The 20,791-nt window shown below is 33.0% G+C and overlaps 1 protein-coding gene across 2 annotated transcripts in view; it reads right to left on the reverse strand.

The window, feature by feature from the left end:
• Window positions 1–3,179: 3,179 nt before the first annotated feature.
• Mfe2 (peroxisomal Multifunctional enzyme type 2) overlaps window positions 3,180–20,791 on the reverse strand; it is a 70,374-nt gene continuing 52,762 nt past the window's right edge. The window contains exons 31-34 of one of the 2 annotated variants that reach the window (XM_076466782.1): window positions 13,196–13,333; window positions 7,967–8,108; window positions 6,261–6,391; window positions 3,180–5,142 (exon numbers count right to left, since the gene is read on the reverse strand). In XM_076466782.1, the coding sequence (XP_076322897.1) occupies window positions 5,053–5,142; window positions 6,261–6,391; window positions 7,967–8,108; window positions 13,196–13,333 (501 nt within the window). In that variant the 3' untranslated portion in view covers window positions 3,180–5,052. Of the gene's footprint in view, window positions 5,143–6,260; window positions 6,392–7,966; window positions 8,109–13,195; window positions 13,334–20,791 lie in introns of those variants that run through there. The other variant, XR_013017294.1, reaches the window with a different exon arrangement.

The following is a 20,791-nucleotide window of genomic DNA, read 5'->3' on the forward strand; positions in this document are numbered from 1 at the left end:
ATCATGTGTAACACAAAATAAGAACAATATATATCAAAGACTAAACTGTGCATGCTTGCCTTTTACTGGACTGTAGGAGTTATCAACAGATTTTCTTCCCTCAAGATGGACTCTCATCAACCAACTAATAGGACAGCCTTTCTAGACAGTATACACCAAACATTTCTTGCCAAACAGCAAACATCTGATTCATTCTTGTCGAAGTGAGCCTACATCTTTTTACCTTGCAGCGAAAGGTCCTGCTATCATTTACATTTTTGGTACAATGTGCAGTGTTACATCATACCACTCACGGGTGGAACGGTATTACCTTTAGAGAACAACAGATTTGTATGTTAAAACAAGATGGTAAAAAATGCATAGTATACCTCCTTGCCACACTTTTCATTTTCTCTCTGTTTCAGCGTGTCCTCAAGTTGACAATTAAACACAAAATCAAGTAACCTTCCACATGTGATATAATCAAGAAGGATATAAATTACACCCCTGTAAATATTTACAAGCAACATGGATGGCACAACCCTTAAACATAAAAACCCTAAATTTAAATAGATTTAAAAACGTAACATAATATGGACAAGTAACAATAATATTCACATTTCATTTACACAACACAACCCTTAAACATTTTGCAACAAAATAATACCTAACAAAATATTGCAGATACACATAAAATGTCCTTCTTCACAGAAAATTATATGTATAATACCAAAGTAACATTAATCATAATGTTTACATGTATTACAAATTAAATCCCTTAACCTCATATGTAGGGGGTCTGATAAATTGAATTGACCCCATGTTGGAGAAGGATGGTAGATGTAATTCCAAATTTACTACACACATCTATACAAAATATGGCTAACTTTGAGAAAAATGTGCAAGCCTGTTGTACACAGAAAATCAGATGTGTTAGAAAATTATTTTTATGTGTTTCCTTATAGTAAAGCCACATTGAGCTATCTGTTGTGTCCAACAAAGAGAACTGAAACCCTGATTTTAGCACTATAAATCCTGAGGTTTACCCTGTCCAAAGGGAAGTGGACAAAGTATTTGAACTCAAAGTATTTCTGCCAATAGATGATGGTAATCTAATTCACTCGTAACAAGCTGTATTTCAAGGTGACATTCATGTGAAGAACAAAAGTAATTTTGTCCATATTGCATTAGTCTAACTTCTATAACCAGTGAAATACATCTACAATTGTTTTCAGTATTCCTGTTTATTGTATCTGGTGTTTACCATTAACTGTTGTTAAATCAGCAATGTATAGTATAGTTAATGCTTGAGAACTCTTAACATTGAATACATAACATTATGCTTAATGGGATTCTGTAAAAGGTCCTGGGACGTACACATTGACCCCCACCAATGCACACTGAGTTAACATTAATTAAAACTTTAATTTATTAATAATGAATTACATATTAAGCCAAAGCCAGTTCACACCAAAATACATGGAATTAAGCCCTTCAATAAAGGTAAACATAAAAAAAATGAAAACTTTTTAGCAAAGTTAATAATTACAGTTTAACATAACACAAGCAGCAAAAATTACTAAATGAAATATCTGACCCTTAAAAAAAAGTAAAGTTGTTTCACAAGAAAATATTAAAATGCACAATAATCAATTTAAAAAACAACAAAATGAGCCCTTCAAGGGTACATAAAAAAAACTATAAATTACCCTTTCACTTGAACAGAAGTGAAACACAATCAAAATAAAGACTACAATGTTTCATGAAAAAAGATATCAGGTTAATAATGAAATAAATAAAAATACATTATGAAATTAATTCAATAATAGAATTAGGACATTAGGTAAAAGCAAAAATATATCTATAAATCAGTGGGAATAAATTTTCCATTACCTTAATCTCACCATTGTTATGATTACCCTATGTGGTGGTTTAAAAAGTATCTGGCTGTGGTCCTTCTGACATCCATTGTAAAGTGTCCAAGCTTCAGTCCTGTCAGTTACCATCTTTCAACAGTGTTATTTGTATATTCAAACTTGATCTATTGAGGGGTGGGACAGTTAAAACTTGGGTAGTTTGGTTTGGAACTTCACTCATGATGGTATCTGGGCTTGTTCCCAAGGTCATTTGATACTGTCTCATGAACTTTGAATGCAAATACCTCTTCCTTGTTTGGATGGTGTAAGTCCTGCTATTGAAACTGACAACCCCCTTCACTGAGAGTAAAGGCTCCTGGTGGTAGAGAAGATGACCTACAAATCAGTTAGCTCTTCTAGAGTAAATGAGATCACTGTTGATGGTGCTCCTTTCATGACTGGTATGACAAGTGGAAGTCAAATTAATTTAGTGAAGAAAATATTGTACTAATATTAAAATAGATACATAAATGTATTTAAAAAAAATTACTTGTGAAATAAAAAAAAAATTCATTGCAGGTTAATTATACTTCTTAAACTGGCAAAGGAAGAGTAACATCTATTTGTGAATTATACAGGAATGTTTTCCTCACAAGGTAAATCTTAAAGTTGGGAAACAAATCAGTGTTCATTGATATGATATAGAAATAAGCCTGTAATTAAGAGTTTTTGTCACAAAGAATTTTGAATGGAATTTATAGCTCACAGGCTAAAAAAGCCTGTTAATCATCAAATTAAAAGATATTTCACTCGCTAGTTCTTTTGTTTTGAAATGCTACTGAATTACTTTAGAATGCAATTGTAACTGCTTTTGCTCAATTGGAGTACATGAAATTGTGAAACTATGTAGTTACACTAAAGGCATGAAAATATTGTTGTAACAGTCGTAATGTTCAAACCGCTACAATAAATTTTTGTGATTTTTAATTCTAACAAATTTTAACTGTTTCTATGCAGGATCAATCACCTTATGACCAAGTTGATTGAAGTAAAAATATCTTTCCTTCTATGATTACACAAATCATAGTAAAAACTTAATAGGTGTTACCATAGTTACCATTCTTGCAAAACATGTAGCCTAGGAACAATGATACATTATGATGTCTTTGTTATTTTCATGTTATCTTTTTGTCCTGTTCTCTGCAAATACATTTTGTTGGCCAGGAAATTACTAGTATTCATTAACAAATGTGTTATATTTGTAAACCTACTGACATATTATGAGTCTAACACAACATAACACTGTCTCTACCTTTTCTTTAAGTTGTGAAAATGAGACATAAAAACTTCATACAAAATTTATTCCTTATAATATAAACATTACATATAATTGAAAAATGAAAAATAAATTTCAGACATGTTGAAAAATAATTGTTTTTACACTTGTTATAGGTGTTTGAAAATTACATTATTTATTTAACTTTGATCAATTTCATGAACCTATAAACAAAATTCTTATTCAGACTATTATTCACAATCACCTTTTTTTGTTTAGTTTAGTGAAGAGAGGAAACTAATATTCTGATTATAATACACTCATTTTCAATGACTATCACCTAGACCAGAGGAATTTAAGGAATATATCATATTCTTTTAAATTTATCATGAGTTCATCTGAATTTTATATTTACCATTCAAAAGGTGCAATCTTCCAAAATTAAAAAAACAAATATTATGCAAAATGACTATGAGTAACATAGAGTAGTAAATTTAGTACTGATTACTGTTGCATTTAACAATAAATGTCTAGCATTTGAATAGTTGTAATACTTTAACAATTTCACAATGAGTATTCTAAAGGGCACCCTATCTGGAACTTCTCAACATCTGAATAAAAATGGTATTGAATCACCCACAGCTTAAACTTATGTTAACAATTTCTAAAGTTTTCATAACAATATTAATACTGTACCACCATAACAATAACTGTTTTAGAGAAACAACTGATTTCAATCACTTCAGATATTTTATTTCTAAGTGAACTGAGTATCATATGAAATGCTTTAAAGGAGCTATTGCTTAAGGAGATGGGGGGAAACAAAACAGACTGAAACAGAATATATTATTGTAGATACAAAAGATATAGACTATTTGAATAAAATCATTTTTCACAAAAAACATCAGTTTTACAAGTTAGGCCACAATATTCAAAGCAACATCTTTTGACCACTATTATAAAAAAACAAAAAGGCAACTGCTACGTGAAGAAGTCTACACCAACAGTTCATTTTATTACTCATGTAAGGATAAAAACTAATTTACTAATTATATTAGTTATTCAAACCCTGATATATCTCAGGCACACACTTAAGACGTCATCACACAAATCACCTGTTGTTCAACACAAAAGTGAATAAACGACGCTGGTGATAAAAAATTTAAATTACAGCAGGTATTATATATATAGAATGAATTTATGTTTTCTATATTGACATAACTGAGAACAACTTTTAAGAGTTGAATTTTCTTATTTAACTATGTTTAATAAAAAGAAACTTTTTTTTTGTAATACTACAAAATTTACTGTAATCTACTGGCTAATACTTGTCAAGTATGTTTTACAAAACAAAATTTACTTTAAAGGGAAAGAGTGTGAAAAACAGTTGTACCAATCATACAATTTAAAATCTGTGCAATATTTCTTAGGATTGCATCTGCTTGAAATGTTCAAGTTTATGAATGTTTGGCCTCTGCACTGACAAAGAGCAATCACATTTAGATGTTTAGATCTGATGAGGGCCTCGGCACAGAGAGCAAAACATGAAACAGTCCAGCAAAATATTATTCCACCTAAACATTTTTATAAATCAAGTCTTTCTCAGTACAAACAATTATCTTAAGATGATTTATGATTTTTCACTTCCCTAAATAGTTATATCAATTTTATTATTTTATTACAGTTCATAAACAGATAACACCACACAAAATGTTGGGTAATACGCACTTAAAATAACCATAATTCTATAATTATACTGTATCACATGTTATGAATAGATATTAGTTAACCATCTCCCCATTATTTATAGCAAAGTCTATAATGCAGGTTATTATTATTATTATTGTTACAAGTTCTATGAAACAAACATTTTTCGTCTAGATCGCACATGATTCTCTCAGAACTGGAATGATAATATCAACACTTTTTTTCTATTTCCTTCTACAACTTAGCTTGAGGAGAAATCAGGTTTTGCAACTTTTCTGCCAAAGCTATGTTTCCACTAACTTCCAGTTTTCTAGCCGTTATTGCCTGTAAGGACAAAAATATGATACAAATTTTTATTATACTTTATTGGTCAGTTTATGTGATTTGATAAACTTTCATCCAAGCAGCATATAAATTAAAATTGTGTTTGAGAAAAATTCATCAGCAAAATCTTATCTAAAAAAAATATATATATCTTTCATAGTTTAATAGATTTTACCACATGATGACTTGCACTTGTAATTGGAATTTATAGTATAGATATCAAGTTGATTGTGTCACAAAACTTCCTAGATAAAGGCCTCATACTTCTTTATACATTCACAATGATTTGTGTTTAAATTATAAATTTATTGTGTTTGACAAAGAGATTTGTTTGTTTGAAGTCCATAAAAATACCATTGTGCCACTAGGGGGTGTCATGAGAAATAAAAAATTTACTGAGTTTAATTAATCTTTGATTAATCTTTAATAGTTGCAAGAATGCAACTCACATGATATATTAAGAAATTCCATCATATGAAATTATTTTTTCTACATATTAATTAATTATTGGAGATAAAATTTACTGAATAAACAAACTTATTTAGAGATTTAGTTTGCATTGAATTATAAATAACTTACTGATGGAAGACAATTCTTCATAACCAGCAAATTATTTAAGTTCTTTGGACCTTATTGAACATCAAATTCTTAAGTAGATTAAAGTCTGATACCATCTGTTAAAATTAGTTATAAAAATATAAGAAACTGTTCATTTCTTTATGTTAAAATCTCTGGAAAATTGGGATGACAGAAATATGAGATGAATTTTTTTTACTGCAGAAATGACAGACAATTGAAACAAAAATATTTAAAACAAACTTGTTACTGAAAAAGATTTATATCAATGTCTTTGGCAAATGGGACCAACATACATAACAAAACAAATGTCTCTTTGTGGATTCTTGGATCTTTTTTCTCAGGAGTTAAGTTTGATTTTTAAAACATTACAGGATAGGAAAATATGAAATAAAGTTAAATTATCATTGTAAATTTTCTGTGACAGAACATAAAACAGACCTTGGGTAAAATGTTTTTTTAAATAATAATAGTAACTATGAAATAGCTTAATAAATGCACATTCAGGACAGTTTGGGATCAGAAAATATGCAAATTCTAACCTTTTTTGGATCCATTCCACCTGCAACTATCTCAGTCAAATCACTGTCTTCCAAGGTTAATGTACAATCAGCCTTCCCAGTTTTAGGAGGTCCCCTATATATAGCTCCAAAACCATTCTTTAAATCAGTTGCTAAAAATGAAACATGATCACACTTTAATAGATCTGCACAAACTATTATTACTGCAGTAATACTCACGTCCTTACTTTCAATATTTATAGTTTACATATGATTCACAAAATGAGTTTCCTCAAAAGTTATAAACATTTACTATAAACATTCTATTTATTTTTCTCTTTAAAGAAAATAACTTTAATAAATCATTATACAAATTCAATAACAGTGGTCACTTTCTAACAATAATTTCTGTTATTAACTCTAAACAAAAATAATTAAAAATGGGTGAATATAACTTTGAAACAATACAATTTGCCAAACACAGAACATTCGGTAATAAGATGTGTGTGAGAGGAAGGGATATGCTACATCACAGTAGACTATTGGTTAAATCACATTGTTCTCTGCTGGCCCAGTATGGATTTTCAGTTGCAAACATGTATGAACACTGCTATTTCAATTCAATATTGGGCATGATATTCTATGGCATACATTTTGTTTTTTCATGAATTACAAAATAAATAGAATTTCAATTACAATCCTACACCTTGAAAAAGTCCTGATGAAGTCCTCTTTAGAAACAACATACAATAAACAAAGCATAATTATTTTAATAAATTGTGATAAACCAAAACTGTGTTGGTAAACGTGTGTGATATCACATTACAGTAATACTGTAATTTGCATCATCATTTATTGATCCAATTAGTGTTTTGTGTAAAAGAAATTTGTATCAGTATCTTGTTAAAGCATTATTTTCAAACCAGCATATTTAGTTGTTAAAGTACTAGAGATTTATTAAAATAATTATGCTTGACAGCACATAATAACATTAATAAATCTCTAATACTTTGACAACTAAATAAGCTAGTTTGGCAAACAAATTAATGCTTTTAGAAAATACTGAACCTTTTCTTGCTTGCTTTTATGTTTCAAACTCAAATGTTTAAAAATGGATTTTATAACCTGCATTACTGAACTGGAATATGTTTACATATAAATATATATAAATAACCCTAAGAAGTTGAATTCCTTCAAAAAAAACAAAAAAACAAACTTGTATGCTAAGTTAAAGCATCTATTAAGACCTAATTGAAATTTATTTTATATCAAAAGACGCACCATAATTATAATCACAAGAAAACCATCTTTAACACTGTTACACTGTTTCCTGACAGGCTGTTTATACCAACTTGAATAAATTTCACAAAGATACATATAAATATATATCATTCTAAAGAGCTGAACCCTTCAAAATAAAACATACATTAAGAAAAGCATCTATCAAGACCTTATTCAAATATATTATGTCAAAAGATTCACACTACTTATACTGTCACCAGAAAAATACATAGGTTCAAGAAATCTTGTTAGAAATGAAAAGACCCTATAATCCAAATGCACTCAAAAGATGGATCTTTTAAAAGTTCTCAGGTAATAGGGATTTTAGCCATTACTCTCACTAGAAAATCACCTTTACCTCTATCACATTGCTTCCCAACACATTACCAACTATATTGTAGAATAACATAAAACACTGTGAGAACAAATTATCTGATCAACTACTAGGTATTAACACCACTGCTTACTCCATTGGGCTGTTGGTGATCCATTTTTCAAGATATTCCATTCATACACTGTTTGTGTCTTAGTAACAATGGCTGGAGTTCTTCCAACTCTTTTGGCAAAATCGAGGAAGATGTAATCACTCTTGATGTCTGTACGAAGAGGCTATTACACATATGTAAAATGTTATCATGATAAAACACTAAATAATTAATATAATAAATTAAACCTATCTTTAATCTACCATAGTGTTTGCTCCTATCTATTGCACCCCTCCAAAAAACAAACTGTTAGTACAAGTTTAATCTAATAATTACTAACTTTATAACCTTGCCATGAATTTATTCCAGTTATTAAAAAAAAAACTCCCAAAAAATCTTTATTCACTATGAAAAATTCTGAATAGGAAGCACATGAATCAGCTATATGAGTATTGTTATCTGTGATCCAAATAAGTAAATACATAACATAAGTAAAATTGGTAACACAAATGTTCACACTTATTAACATTATGCTTAAAAATAGTACTTTTAATTCTATATTGATTTCCAAGTTCTGCATTTCTTATCATTACTCACTTTCTCCCAGTAAAATTAGAGCAACAAGTGACATTTCTTATCATTACTTACTTTCTTCCAGTAAAAAACTGTTAAAAACAAGTGACATTCCTTATCATTAGTCACTTTCTCCCAGTAAAATTAGAACAAGTGACATTCCTTATCATGACTTAATTTCTCCCATTGAAATTAAACAAGTGGCATTTCTTATCATTACTTACTTTCTTCCAGTAAAAACTGTTAAAACAAGTGACATTTCTTATCATTACTTACTTTCTCTTCCAGTAAAATTAGAACAAGTGACATTCCTTATCATGACTTACTCCCATTGAAATTAAACAAGTGGCATTTCTTATCATTACTTACTTTCTTCCAGTAAAAAACTGTTAAAAACAAGTGACATTCCTTATCATTAGTCACTTTCTCCCAGTAAAATTAGAACAAGTGACATTCCTTATCATGACTTAATTTCTCCCATTGAAATTAAACAAGTGGCATTTCTTATCATTACTTACTTTCTTCCAGTAAAAAACTGTTAAAAACAAGTGACATTCCTTATCATTAGTCACTTTCTCCCAGTAAAATTAGAACAAGTGACATTCCTTATCATGACTTAATTTCTCCCATTGAAATTAAACAAGTGGCATTTCTTATCATTACTTACTTTCTTCCAGTAAAAAACTGTTAAAAACAAGTGACATTCCTTATCATGACTTAATTTCTCCCATTGAAATTAAACAAGTGGCATTTCTTATCATTACTTACTTTCTCCCAGTAAAATTACAGCAACAAGTAGCATTTCTTATCATTACTTAATTTCTCCCAGTAAAATTAAACAAGTAGCATTTCTTATCATTACTTACTTTCTTCCAGTAAAAAACTGTTAAAAACAAGTGACATTTCTTATCATTAGTCACTTTCTCCCAGTAAAATTAGAGCAACAAGTGGCATTTCTTATCATTACTTACTTTCTCCCAGTAAAATTACAGCAACAAGTGACATTTCTTATCATTACTTACTTTCTCCCAGTAAAATTAGAGCAACAAGTAGCATTTCTTATCATTACTTAATTTCTCCCAGTAAAATTAAACAAGTAGCATTTCTTATCATTACTTAATTTCTCCCAGTAAAATTAAACAAGTAGCATTTCTTATCATTACTTACTTTCTTCCAGTAAAAAACTGTTAAAAACAAGTGACATTTCTTATCATTAGTCACTTTCTCCCAGTAAAATTAGAACAACAAGTGGCATTTCTTATCATTACTTAATTTCTCCCAGTAAAATTACAGCAACAAGTAGCATTTCTTATCATTACTTAATTTCTCCCAGTAAAATTAGAGCATCAAGTAGCATTTCTTATCATTACTTAATTTCTCCCAGTAAAATTAAACAAGTGGCATTTCTTACCATTACTTACTTTCTCCCAGTAAAATTAGAGCAACAAGTAGCATTTCTTATCATTACTTACTTTCTCCCAGTAAAATTAGAGCAACAAGTAGCATTTCTTATCATTACTTACTTTCTCCCAGTAAAATTAGAGCAACAAGTGGCATTTCTTATCATTACTTACTTTCTTCCAGTAAAAAACTGTTAAAAACAAGTGACATTCCTTATCATTAGTCACTTTCTCCCAGTAAAATTAGAACAAGTGACATTCCTTATCATTACTTAATTTCTCCCATTGAAATTAAACAAGTGGCATTTCTTATCATTACTTACTTTCTTCCAGTAAAAACTGTTAAAACAAGTGACATTCCTTATCATTAGTCACTTTCTCCCAGTAAAATTAGAACAAGTGACATTCCTTATCATGACTTAATTTCTCCCATTGAAATTAAACAAGTGGCATTTCTTATCATTACTTACTTTCTTCCAGTAAAAAACTGTTAAAAACAAGTGACATTCCTTATCATTAGTCACTTTCTCCCAGTAAAATTAGAACAAGTGACATTCCTTATCATGACTTAATTTCTCCCATTGAAATTAAACAAGTGGCATTTCTTATCATTACTTACTTTCTCCCAGTAAAAAACTGTTAAAAACAAGTGACATTCCTTATCATTAGTCACTTTCTCCCAGTAAAATTAGAACAAGTGACATTCCTTATCATGACTTAATTTCTCCCATTGAAATTAAACAAGTGGCATTTCTTATCATTACTTACTTTCTTCCAGTAAAACTGTTAAAACAAGTGACATTCCTTATCATTAGTCACTTTCTCCCAGTAAAATTAGAACAAGTGACATTCCTTATCATGACTTAATTTCTCCCATTGAAATTAAACAAGTGGCATTTCTTATCATTACTTACTTTCTCCCAGTAAAATTACAGCAACAAGTAGCATTTCTTATCATTACTTACTTTCTCCCAGTAAAATTAAACAAGTGGCATTTCTTACCATTACTTAATTTCTCCCAGTAAAATTAGAGCAACAAGTAGCATTTCTTATCATTACTTAATTTCTCCCAGTAAAATTAAACAAGTAGCATTTCTTATCATTACTTACTTTCTTCCTGTAAAAAACTGTTAAAAACAAGTGACATTTCTTATCATTAGTCACTTTCTCCCAGTAAAATTAGAACAACAAGTGGCATTTCTTATCATTACTTACTTTCTCCCAGTAAAATTACAGCAACAAGTAGCATTTCTTATCATTACTTAATTTCTCCCAGTAAAATTAAACAAGTAGCATTTCTTATCATTACTTACTTTCTTCCAGTAAAACTGTTAAAACAAGTGACATTTCTTATCATTAGTCACTTTCTCCCAGTAAAATTAGAACAACAAGTGGCATTTCTTATCATTACTTACTTTCTCCCAGTAAAATTACAGCAACAAGTAGCATTTCTTATCATTACTTAATTTCTCCCAGTAAAATTAAACAAGTAGCATTTCTTATCATTACTTACTTTCTTCCAGTAAAAACTGTTAAAACAAGTGACATTTCTTATCATTAGTCACTTTCTCCCAGTAAAATTAGAACAACAAGTGGCATTTCTTATCATTACTTACTTTCTCCCAGTAAAATTACAGCAACAAGTAGCATTTCTTATCATTACTTACTTTCTCCCAGTAAAATTACAGCAACAAGTAGCATTTCTTATCATTACTTACTTTCTCCCAGTAAAATTACAGCAACAAGTAGCATTTCTTATCATTACTTAATTTCTCCCAGTAAAATTAAACAAGTGGCATTTCTTATCATTACTTACTTTTTCCTGTAAAATGTTAAAACAAGTGACATTTCTTATCATTAGTCACTTTCTCCCAGTAAAATTAGAACAACAAGTGGCATTTCTTATCATTACTTACTTTCTCCCAGTAAAATTACAGCAACAAGTAGCATTTCTTATCATTACTTACTTTCTCCCAGTAAAATTAGAACAACAAGTAGCATTTCTTATCATTACTTACTTTCTCCCAGTAAAATTACAGCAACAAGTAGCATTTCTTATCATTACTTAATTTCTCCCAGTAAAATTAAACAAGTAGCATTTCTTATCATTACTTACTTTCTTCCTGTGAAAAACTGTTAAAAACAAGTGACATTTCTTATCATTAGTCACTTTCTCCCAGTAAAATTAGAACAACAAGTGGCATTTCTTATCATTACTTACTTTCTCCCAGTAAAATTACAGCAACAAGTAGCATTTCTTATCATTACTTACTTTCTCCCAGTAAAATTACAGCAACAAGTAGCATTTCTTATCATTACTTACTTTCTCCCAGTAAAATTACAGCAACAAGTAGCATTTCTTATCATTACTTACTTTCTCCCAGTAAAATTACAGCAACAAGTAGCATTTCTTATCATTACTTACTTTCTCCCAGTAAAATTACAGCAACAAGTAGCATTTCTTATCATTACTTACTTTCTCCCAGTAAAATTAGAGCAACAAGTAGCATTTCTTATCATTACTTACTTTCTCCCAGTAAAATTACAGCAACAAGTAGCATTTCTTATCATTACTTAATTTCTCCCAGTAAAATTAAACAAGTAGCATTTCTTATCATTACTTAATTTCTCCCAGTAAAATTAAACAAGTAGCATTTCTTATCATTACTTAATTTCTCCCAGTAAAATTAAACAAGTGACATTTCTTATCATTAGTCACTTTCTCCCAGTAAAATTAGAACAACAAGTGACATTTCTTATCATTACTTACTTTCTCCCAGTAAAATTAGAGCAACAAGTAGCATTTCTTATCATTACTTACTTTCTCCCAGTAAAATTAGAGCAACAAGTAGCATTTCTTATCATTACTTACTTTCTCCCAGTAAAATTAGAGCAACAAGTAGCATTTCTTATCATTACTTACTTTCTCCCAGTAAAATTAGAGCAACAAGTAGCATTTCTTATCATTACTTACTTTCTTCCTGTAAAAAACTGTTAAAAACAAGTGACATTTCTTATCATTGGTCACTTTCTTCCTGTAAAAAACTGTTAAAAACAAGTGACATTTCTTATCATTAGTCACTTTCTCCCAGTAAAATTAGAACAACAAGTGACATTTCTTATCATTACTTACTTTCTCCCAGTAAAATTAAACAAGTGACATTTCAATAGTAAATCCAAATTTTGTGGCTTTTGACTTGTTTAAATCATTATCTTCTCCTGTGATAAGACTGAGACAAGTAGTACTTTAATCACACACCCGGTAATTTCAAGCTTAAACCACGTAACTATTTCTTACCTTTTCCTCTGATAAGATGGGGGCAACAAGTGGCAATTCAACGGCACGCCCAGATTTTATAATTTCCTGCCACAGTTTGTTCATTCGTTGTGTCAGCATTATATTTCCTTGTAACTTTAATCTTCCTGTCATAAAAGCCTAAACAAAAACAGAAACTACCTGTCATTATATTCAGATAGCTACTCTACAATAAATAAATAAATATGGACTTCTGAGAAGAGTTACATACTTAGGTCAAAAAGCAAAAATTAACCCTTTACTTGTTTACTTTCTATTGAAATGTTTCATATGTAGCTTTTAATAGTTTTTCTAAACATGTATGAGCAAAGTTGTTGTTTACGAATACAATAAGCAAACATTCATAACGCTTTTTTGGTTTCTCTATTTCAAGATGATTATACACATGGAATATGTATCATAATAGACTTAAAATTTCTTTCTCAAGCTTTGTTTCTCCTTTAGGGTGAGCGTTATTATAATCATATTCTTAAAAAAAATTCTATTGTCACCATATTTCAGAAGCAGCTAATAGTTTATCATTTCTCAAAAATTTTATAAATCCTAGAAAAAAAATCTTCCATTTCACTTATTACTTGTTCTTTTTACACTACCTGTTACTGGTTTTGTTGTTACTATTAAAAGTATGTCGTAATAATGTTTATATGACATTATATGGTCTTGGTCAATTTGACTGACCATGTAACCTTTTTGTACTTGTTTCAAATTCTTTTTAGATTTAATACTTCTAACTCTCAATATAGTGTATATGTCTTCAAAACGTTTTGTAGTCTTATAAGTCTTTCACATACAAAAAATCATATTAGCAAAGTAATTTTAATAAAATAAAATATTTTCCATGAATATATTGAGTATTTGTTTCAAACAATCTGTATGCAAAGTAATTTTTACGTTAAAATTAGAAATACTTTTCCTCACCTTAAATATCTAATTTCCTTTGTGTAATCCCTAAAACCTTCTAAATACATTTATAGTTGATTTGTTACTTTCTCTACCTATCTCAAAATAAAATCTGTCAATTTGAATGACCTTGTAACCACCATCACAAAAACATGAAATGCATTTAAATTCCCATTTCTGGAATGACTTCAACATGAAACTACATTTCTTCACTCTACGTAGCTTTATGTTTGTAATAGCATGCATCTATTTATAATTAAATGTTATTGTTTAATTGCCCTTTGAACTGTATTTAACCACTATCTACACCATTATAAGTTGTAACTAACTTGTGAAACGTGAAGCTCACATTATGTTAAGAAGTATTATTACCTATATACTATTACAAGGTGTTTACGTGTGCCTTGTGAAACATTTTTATTATATTATTATTATTTATTTTAGCTAATTTAATCTTAACTAACCTAAAATGATTCCTATTGTACATTGATTGATTGATTTAGTGTTTTATGGCACAAAGCAGCGAGGCTATCTGCGCCAGACATTCGGTAAAAATGTAAAAAAAAAATAAATAAATAAATAAATGTAGTAATAGACATAAATGGAACTGAAGGTAAAACAAAAAAGTATAAAACCAATGTTGACACCTAGTCTACAATGTTAAGATAAAAGGTAGAGTATAAGAAGTTGTAAGGTATTTACTCTAGCAAAAAGGTAATGATCATAACCCGCCAGGAAGATTAACAGGTAAGTTCAAGAACCACCGTCAATCACCTGAAGTTGGCCTTTCCAGTCCTGGTTCTGGGTTATGTGTCATAGCAGCTATTATCAAAATGTAAAAGAAAGTAAAAGTTTTAAAAGACACTCCATAAAATCGTAATAATGAGTAGCCAAATGTCCAGTAAAAGGATAAAGTCAAGTAAATGGAGTAAAATTTGTAGAAGTAATTGAAGATAGAAGCAAAACGGCAATTAAGACAGAAAATGGCGTAAAAACCAATGTTGACATCCAGTCAACAAGGTTGTAAAGAACTACCTGTAGCAGAATGGTAATGATCGTAACCCCAGGAAGACTAACAGGTAAGTATAAAACCACCGTCAGTCACCTGAAGTTGGTCTTTCCAGTCCTGGTTCGGGTTATGAGTCAATATGGCCAGTACTAAAAAGTTAATTAGTAAAAGTGTGAAATGATATGCAGTAAAAGTATAATAACAACTCGCCAGGATGACTAACGAGTAGTTCAAACGGATAGTTCAAACAGGAGCGTTAGTCACCTGAAGTTGGCCTTTCCAGTCCTGGTGTCGAGTTATTTAATGTTCTGGCCATTGTCCAATGTCAAATTGAAGGAGAAAGATTAAAACTGTAAAAAAGGAACCACAATTAAAAGGTGTAATGAATAAACATGCAACACTTAAATGAGATTAAAAGGTTAATGGCCATTAAAAATTAAAAACATTATCAAGGTGGACAGAGTCACCATCACCAATAACTCTGTCCAATGTTACAGATTGACCCTGGGAAAAAATATGTTTAAAATATTGCCGTCGTTGAGAATTGTAACGATGGCAAGAAAGTAAAATGTGGCTGATAGTGATTTGAGTGTTACACAAATTACACATTGGTGCATCAGTTCCAGATAAAAGAAAATGATGAGTTAAAAACTGTGACCAATGCGTAGCCTAGTGAGAACAACTTCCTCCTTCCGAACTTTACGGAAGCTAGATGGCCAAAGTCCAATTTTGGGTTTGATTTGAAAAAGTTTGTTGTCACGTTGCTCACTCCAAGTGGACTGCCAGCTGGCACGGAGCCGACCCTTGAAGATAACACCATAGTCCATGTACGGAATAGGCATAGGAGTGATGGTGCTGAAGCAGACATATTTAGCTGCCATGTCTGCAAGCTCGTTCCAGCGAATACCAACATGGCCTGGTATCCAGAAAAACTGGATTGAAGTAGCTGCTAATGAGAAACGGGCCAGTCGGTTCTGAATATCAGCGAGAATAGGATGTGAGCCAACGTGTAGCGATTCCAAGGCAAGTATAGAACTAAGCGAATCAGTATAAATAGTGCAGTTGGAGTACTGCTCAGCTGCAATATGATCCAGGGCAAGAGATATGGCATACAGTTCAGCAGTGAACACAGAAGCTGTAGAAGGGATTCTGCGTGCAACTACTGATCCATAGCAAACCATAGCAGAGCCCACTGAATTACCTGATTTGGAACCATCTGTATAAATAGGAACTGAATGATTGTTTGAAAGATATTCATTGAATAAAAGACGGTACTTCCAATCTGGAGTATCTGCCTTTTAGGTGACTGAAAGAAAGGTCACATTTGGGGCTGTAATAAGCCATGGTGGGATGGGCGACCTGTGGAACATGCAATGTTATCCAAGGACAGACCCAATTCATCCAATTGCTTCCGGATGCGAAGGCCAAACGGAGCAATGACAGATCGCCTGTTCTGAAAAGTACTGCCCACCGAGGAAGGAAAACACATTTCCAGGTGGGATGCTTTGGTAAGGAATGAAGTTTCAAGTATATTGTAAAGATAGTTGCAAACGGCGAAGGTGTAGAGAAGGTTCATGAGATTCAATGTATATACTTTGAACTGGAGAGGTACGGAAAGCCCCAGTGCAGAGTCAAGTCCTTGGTGATGAACGGGTCCAGCATCTTTAAGGCTGAGGGTCTGGCAGAGCCATAGACCATTGATCCATAATCGAGTTTCGATCTAATAAGAGCACGATATACCTTTAACATTGAACAGCGATCTGCCCCCCAACTGGTAGAAGAGAGAACACGGAGGATGTTCAGTGCTCTTGTGCATTTGACCCGAGCTGCTTTAAGTGTGGTATAAAGGTCAGTTTACGATCAAAGATAAGCCCCAAGAACTTGGTCTCGGGACAACTGGCAGCAAAACTCCACCGATATGAAGTTCAGGATCAGGGTGAATACCCGTCGGCGAGCAAAGTGCATGCACACAGTTTTGGAGAGAGAAATTAAAGCCGTTCGCCATAGTCCACTTCCACACAATTGAGGGCGGTTTGTAGTTGCCGCTCAATATATCTCATGTTTGACGACTGACATGAGATGTGAAAGTCATCGACATACAGCCCATTCGCAACAGTGAGAGGGAGTTGTTCAGTAATGGCATTTATCTTTATACTGAAGAGTGTAACACTCAATACACATCCTTGAGGGACTCCAAGTTCCTGTACAAAAGAACGGAAAGTGTCGAACCCACACGAACCTGGAATCTCCTGTCCATTAAAAAAATTTTTAATAAACATGGGTAGATGGCCACGTAACCCATATGTATGGAGGTCTCATAAAACGCCATACCTCCATGTTGTGTCGTAAGCCTTCTCTATGTCAAAGAATATTGATACAAGATGTTGGCGGTTGAGAAAGGCTTCTCTGATAGATGTTTCAAGACGAATTAGGTGGTCTGTGGTGGAGTGCTGTCGACGGAACCCACACTGGGTGGGCGAGAGGAGGTTGTTTGATTCAAGGAACCAAACAAGACGAGCATTAACCATCCTTTCTAATGTCTTACAGAGACAGCTTGTCAAAGCAATTGGACGGTAGTTTGAAGGAATCTTGGGATCTTTCCCTGGCTTAGAGAAAGGTAAAATAATAGCCTGGCGCCAAGCATCAGGAAAACATTCTTCTGCCAGATCCGGTTGAAAACAATCAGAAGGACATTAAGAGAAGCAGGAGATAAATGGTGCAGCATGTCATAATGAATATCATCAGGTCCAACAGACGTACTGGCAGACCGATGAAGGGCCATTTTTAGTTCCACCAGGGTAAAAGGACGATTATAGTCAAAGAAACAGTTAGTTCGAAAGGAAAGAGGTGATCGCTCCGCCCGAGTCTTGATGGCCAGGAAGGTGGAGGAACAAGCAGAAGTGCTAGATACCCGCAAAAGCTTTCACCTAGAGTGTTAGCGATGTTCCGAACATCAGTCACCTCCTGACCATCAGAGAGTAAGATCGAGAGGGGATAGAATTGTAGTGTCCATTAACCTTTGAATCCTGTCCCATATGATCTTGGAACTGGTGGTAGAAGATATACTGGTTGTGAACTTAATCCAAGATTCCTTCTGGCTGTGACGTCTTACCCACCTAGCATGTGCACGGCCGTTGGAAAGCAACCGGTTTGAAAGTGTGGGATATCTACGAAAAGTATCCCAGGCCCGCTTTTGAGCCTTCCGTGCTAAGTGGCAAGCAGGATTCCACCACGGACGAGGATATCGTGGAAAACGTGTCGAGGTTTTAGGAATACACTGAGCAGCTGCATGTGTAATACAGTCAGTTACGCTGCTACACAGTAGTCTATTGATGGCTGATTTACGATGGCAGGATCAAGTTCTGCGAGAGCAGTGAAAGTGGACCAGTCTGCCTGATCCAGCTTCCACCGGGCACGCTGGTAGGGTGGCATCGACCACGGCCAGTCTCTCTTATAAGGATTGGAAAATGATCACTGCCTAGTGGATTACTGTCAACCCTCCATGAAAAATGGGAAAATAATGAAGGGGAGCAAACTGAGAGATCAATAGCGGTAAAGGACTGACTAGGTGCATGAAAGTAAGTGGAAGAACCAGTATTGAAAAGAGAAAGATTGTGATCAGAGAGCATCCGCTCTACAGATCGGCCCCTCCCATCAATAATAGCACTTCCCAGAGGGGATGATGTCCATTAAAATCCCTAGGATTAGAAACGGAGATGGCAATTGTTCAACGAGAGCATCCAGATCTGATTGATCATAAGTCTTTCCAGGGGACAGGTACAGAGAACAAACAGTGATGGTATGACCCAAGGAAATACGGATGGCTACAGCCTCCAAGGGTGTGTTGAGTGACAAAGACAGGGTGGGCACGTGTTGATCAACCAACAGTGCCACCCTCCATGTACTCGACCATCACACAACCTGTCATTTCTGTACAGAGAAAACTGCCGAATGGAGACAGTATCAGCAGTTTTGAGAAATGTTTCTTGTAAAGAAAGACAAACAGGATGGTAGGAAGCAATCAGCGTTTGATATCATCCAGATTAGAACGTAAACCTCGACAGTTCCATTGTATCAAGGTGGCCATTTTAAGAACGGGTAGGTGAAGTGGCTGGAGAACCCTTCGGTTTACGACCACGTCTTTTTTTCTTTACTGTCTTTAGTTGGAGGAGGTCTATCAACCTCCATGGATCCTGCTCTGTGTCGGGTGGGCAGGTTTTTGTTATTGGAAGGGGAATCTAGTGACTGAGGACGCGAACGAATAATTGTGTTGTCTCTTGTGGTGGGAGAAAAAGATGTATCAGAAGAAATGCCTGTATTTGAAACTGAAGGGCGTGGATCTTGAGGTGTGTTGGAAGGTATGGGAGGGACAGAGATAGGTGTGGTAGTTGATTCATCAACCTTTTAACCACGGAGGTCAAAAGGCTTTTCATTTGTTTTGAAAACGATTCTTTTGGAGGCACAGAGATCTGTCTGCACTCCCACTGTAGTTGTGGAATGAAGTGCAGCAGCATATGTCGAGATGGAGTTGTGGACAGCAATTTCCGAGCCTCAGGATAACTAATGTTATGTGTCGTTTTCAAGCGCTGCACCTCTTTTCCTCCAACCATTTTGGGCAAGAATGAAAGTATGAGGGGTGAGAACCATTGCAGTTTACGCAATGTGGGTTCATGTCACAGTCATAGGCATCGTGGTCCTTGCCTCCACAACGAGCACATGTCAGGGAACCACGACAAGATGTCTTTGAGTGGCGAATCTCTGACATTGGAAACATCGAAGAGGGTTTGGTATGTATGGCGAACCCTGCAAATGAGATAACCTGCCTTGATAGTGGCAGGTGCACGTGGTGAAGTAAATGTTAAAACGAGGGTATTTGTTGGCAGTGTAATTCCATCTTTGCGAGTGGAGATGCGCCTCACTGCAGAAACTCCTTGAGTGGAGAGACCAGCGAGAAGAAATCAAGAAATAAAACACATAACCACCCTTTTTTTCTTGCTCTTGATTGTTGAAGAGAGTTAACCCTAAATATTTATAACAATGATAGTAATGCACTTAATTTTTATTTAAATTAATAATGCACCAAACAATGCAGGCTAAAAAGGTGCAACAAGTAGACAAATTCCCCAACCTCTAAAAATTTTCCTGGCTTTCTAACTATGCAACAAAAGTGATTACAAATTCATCCAAGCTAGTTGTTAACTTTCTCATCATAATGATGATGGTATTCTGAGTAAAACTGACATTTAACCACTCAAAACATAATGTTACATAATACATCATTAGATAATACACATTTAAACATAAGAAAGAACAACTATTACAAAATTATTAAAGAGAGGATGTGAATTGTAGGTGTGGTCTTATTTTCTATTCGATAGCTCTGTAATCAAACATAATATATGGTTTGTCTGAGCAACGACAATTTTATAAGAGTAATTTATCTTTAGTTTTATACTTTTTCAATGAGTGGTGGATAAAATAGAAAAGATCACAATAAGAGAAAATATATCATGTATGTTATACCAAGGGAAATCCAGGATTTATTTAATACTGTCTTGTAGAAACTTATATACTATTAAAATATCGATAATTAGCTAAGATTTTATGCTGTTATAATTGGTACAACACAAACAAAAAGTAGTTTACTAAAATAAGGTAAGACAATAAAA

The sequence above is a fragment of the Tachypleus tridentatus genome, chromosome 11 (genome assembly GCF_004210375.1).
Source record: "Tachypleus tridentatus isolate NWPU-2018 chromosome 11, ASM421037v1, whole genome shotgun sequence".
Lineage (NCBI taxonomy): Eukaryota > Metazoa > Arthropoda > Merostomata > Xiphosura > Limulidae > Tachypleus > Tachypleus tridentatus.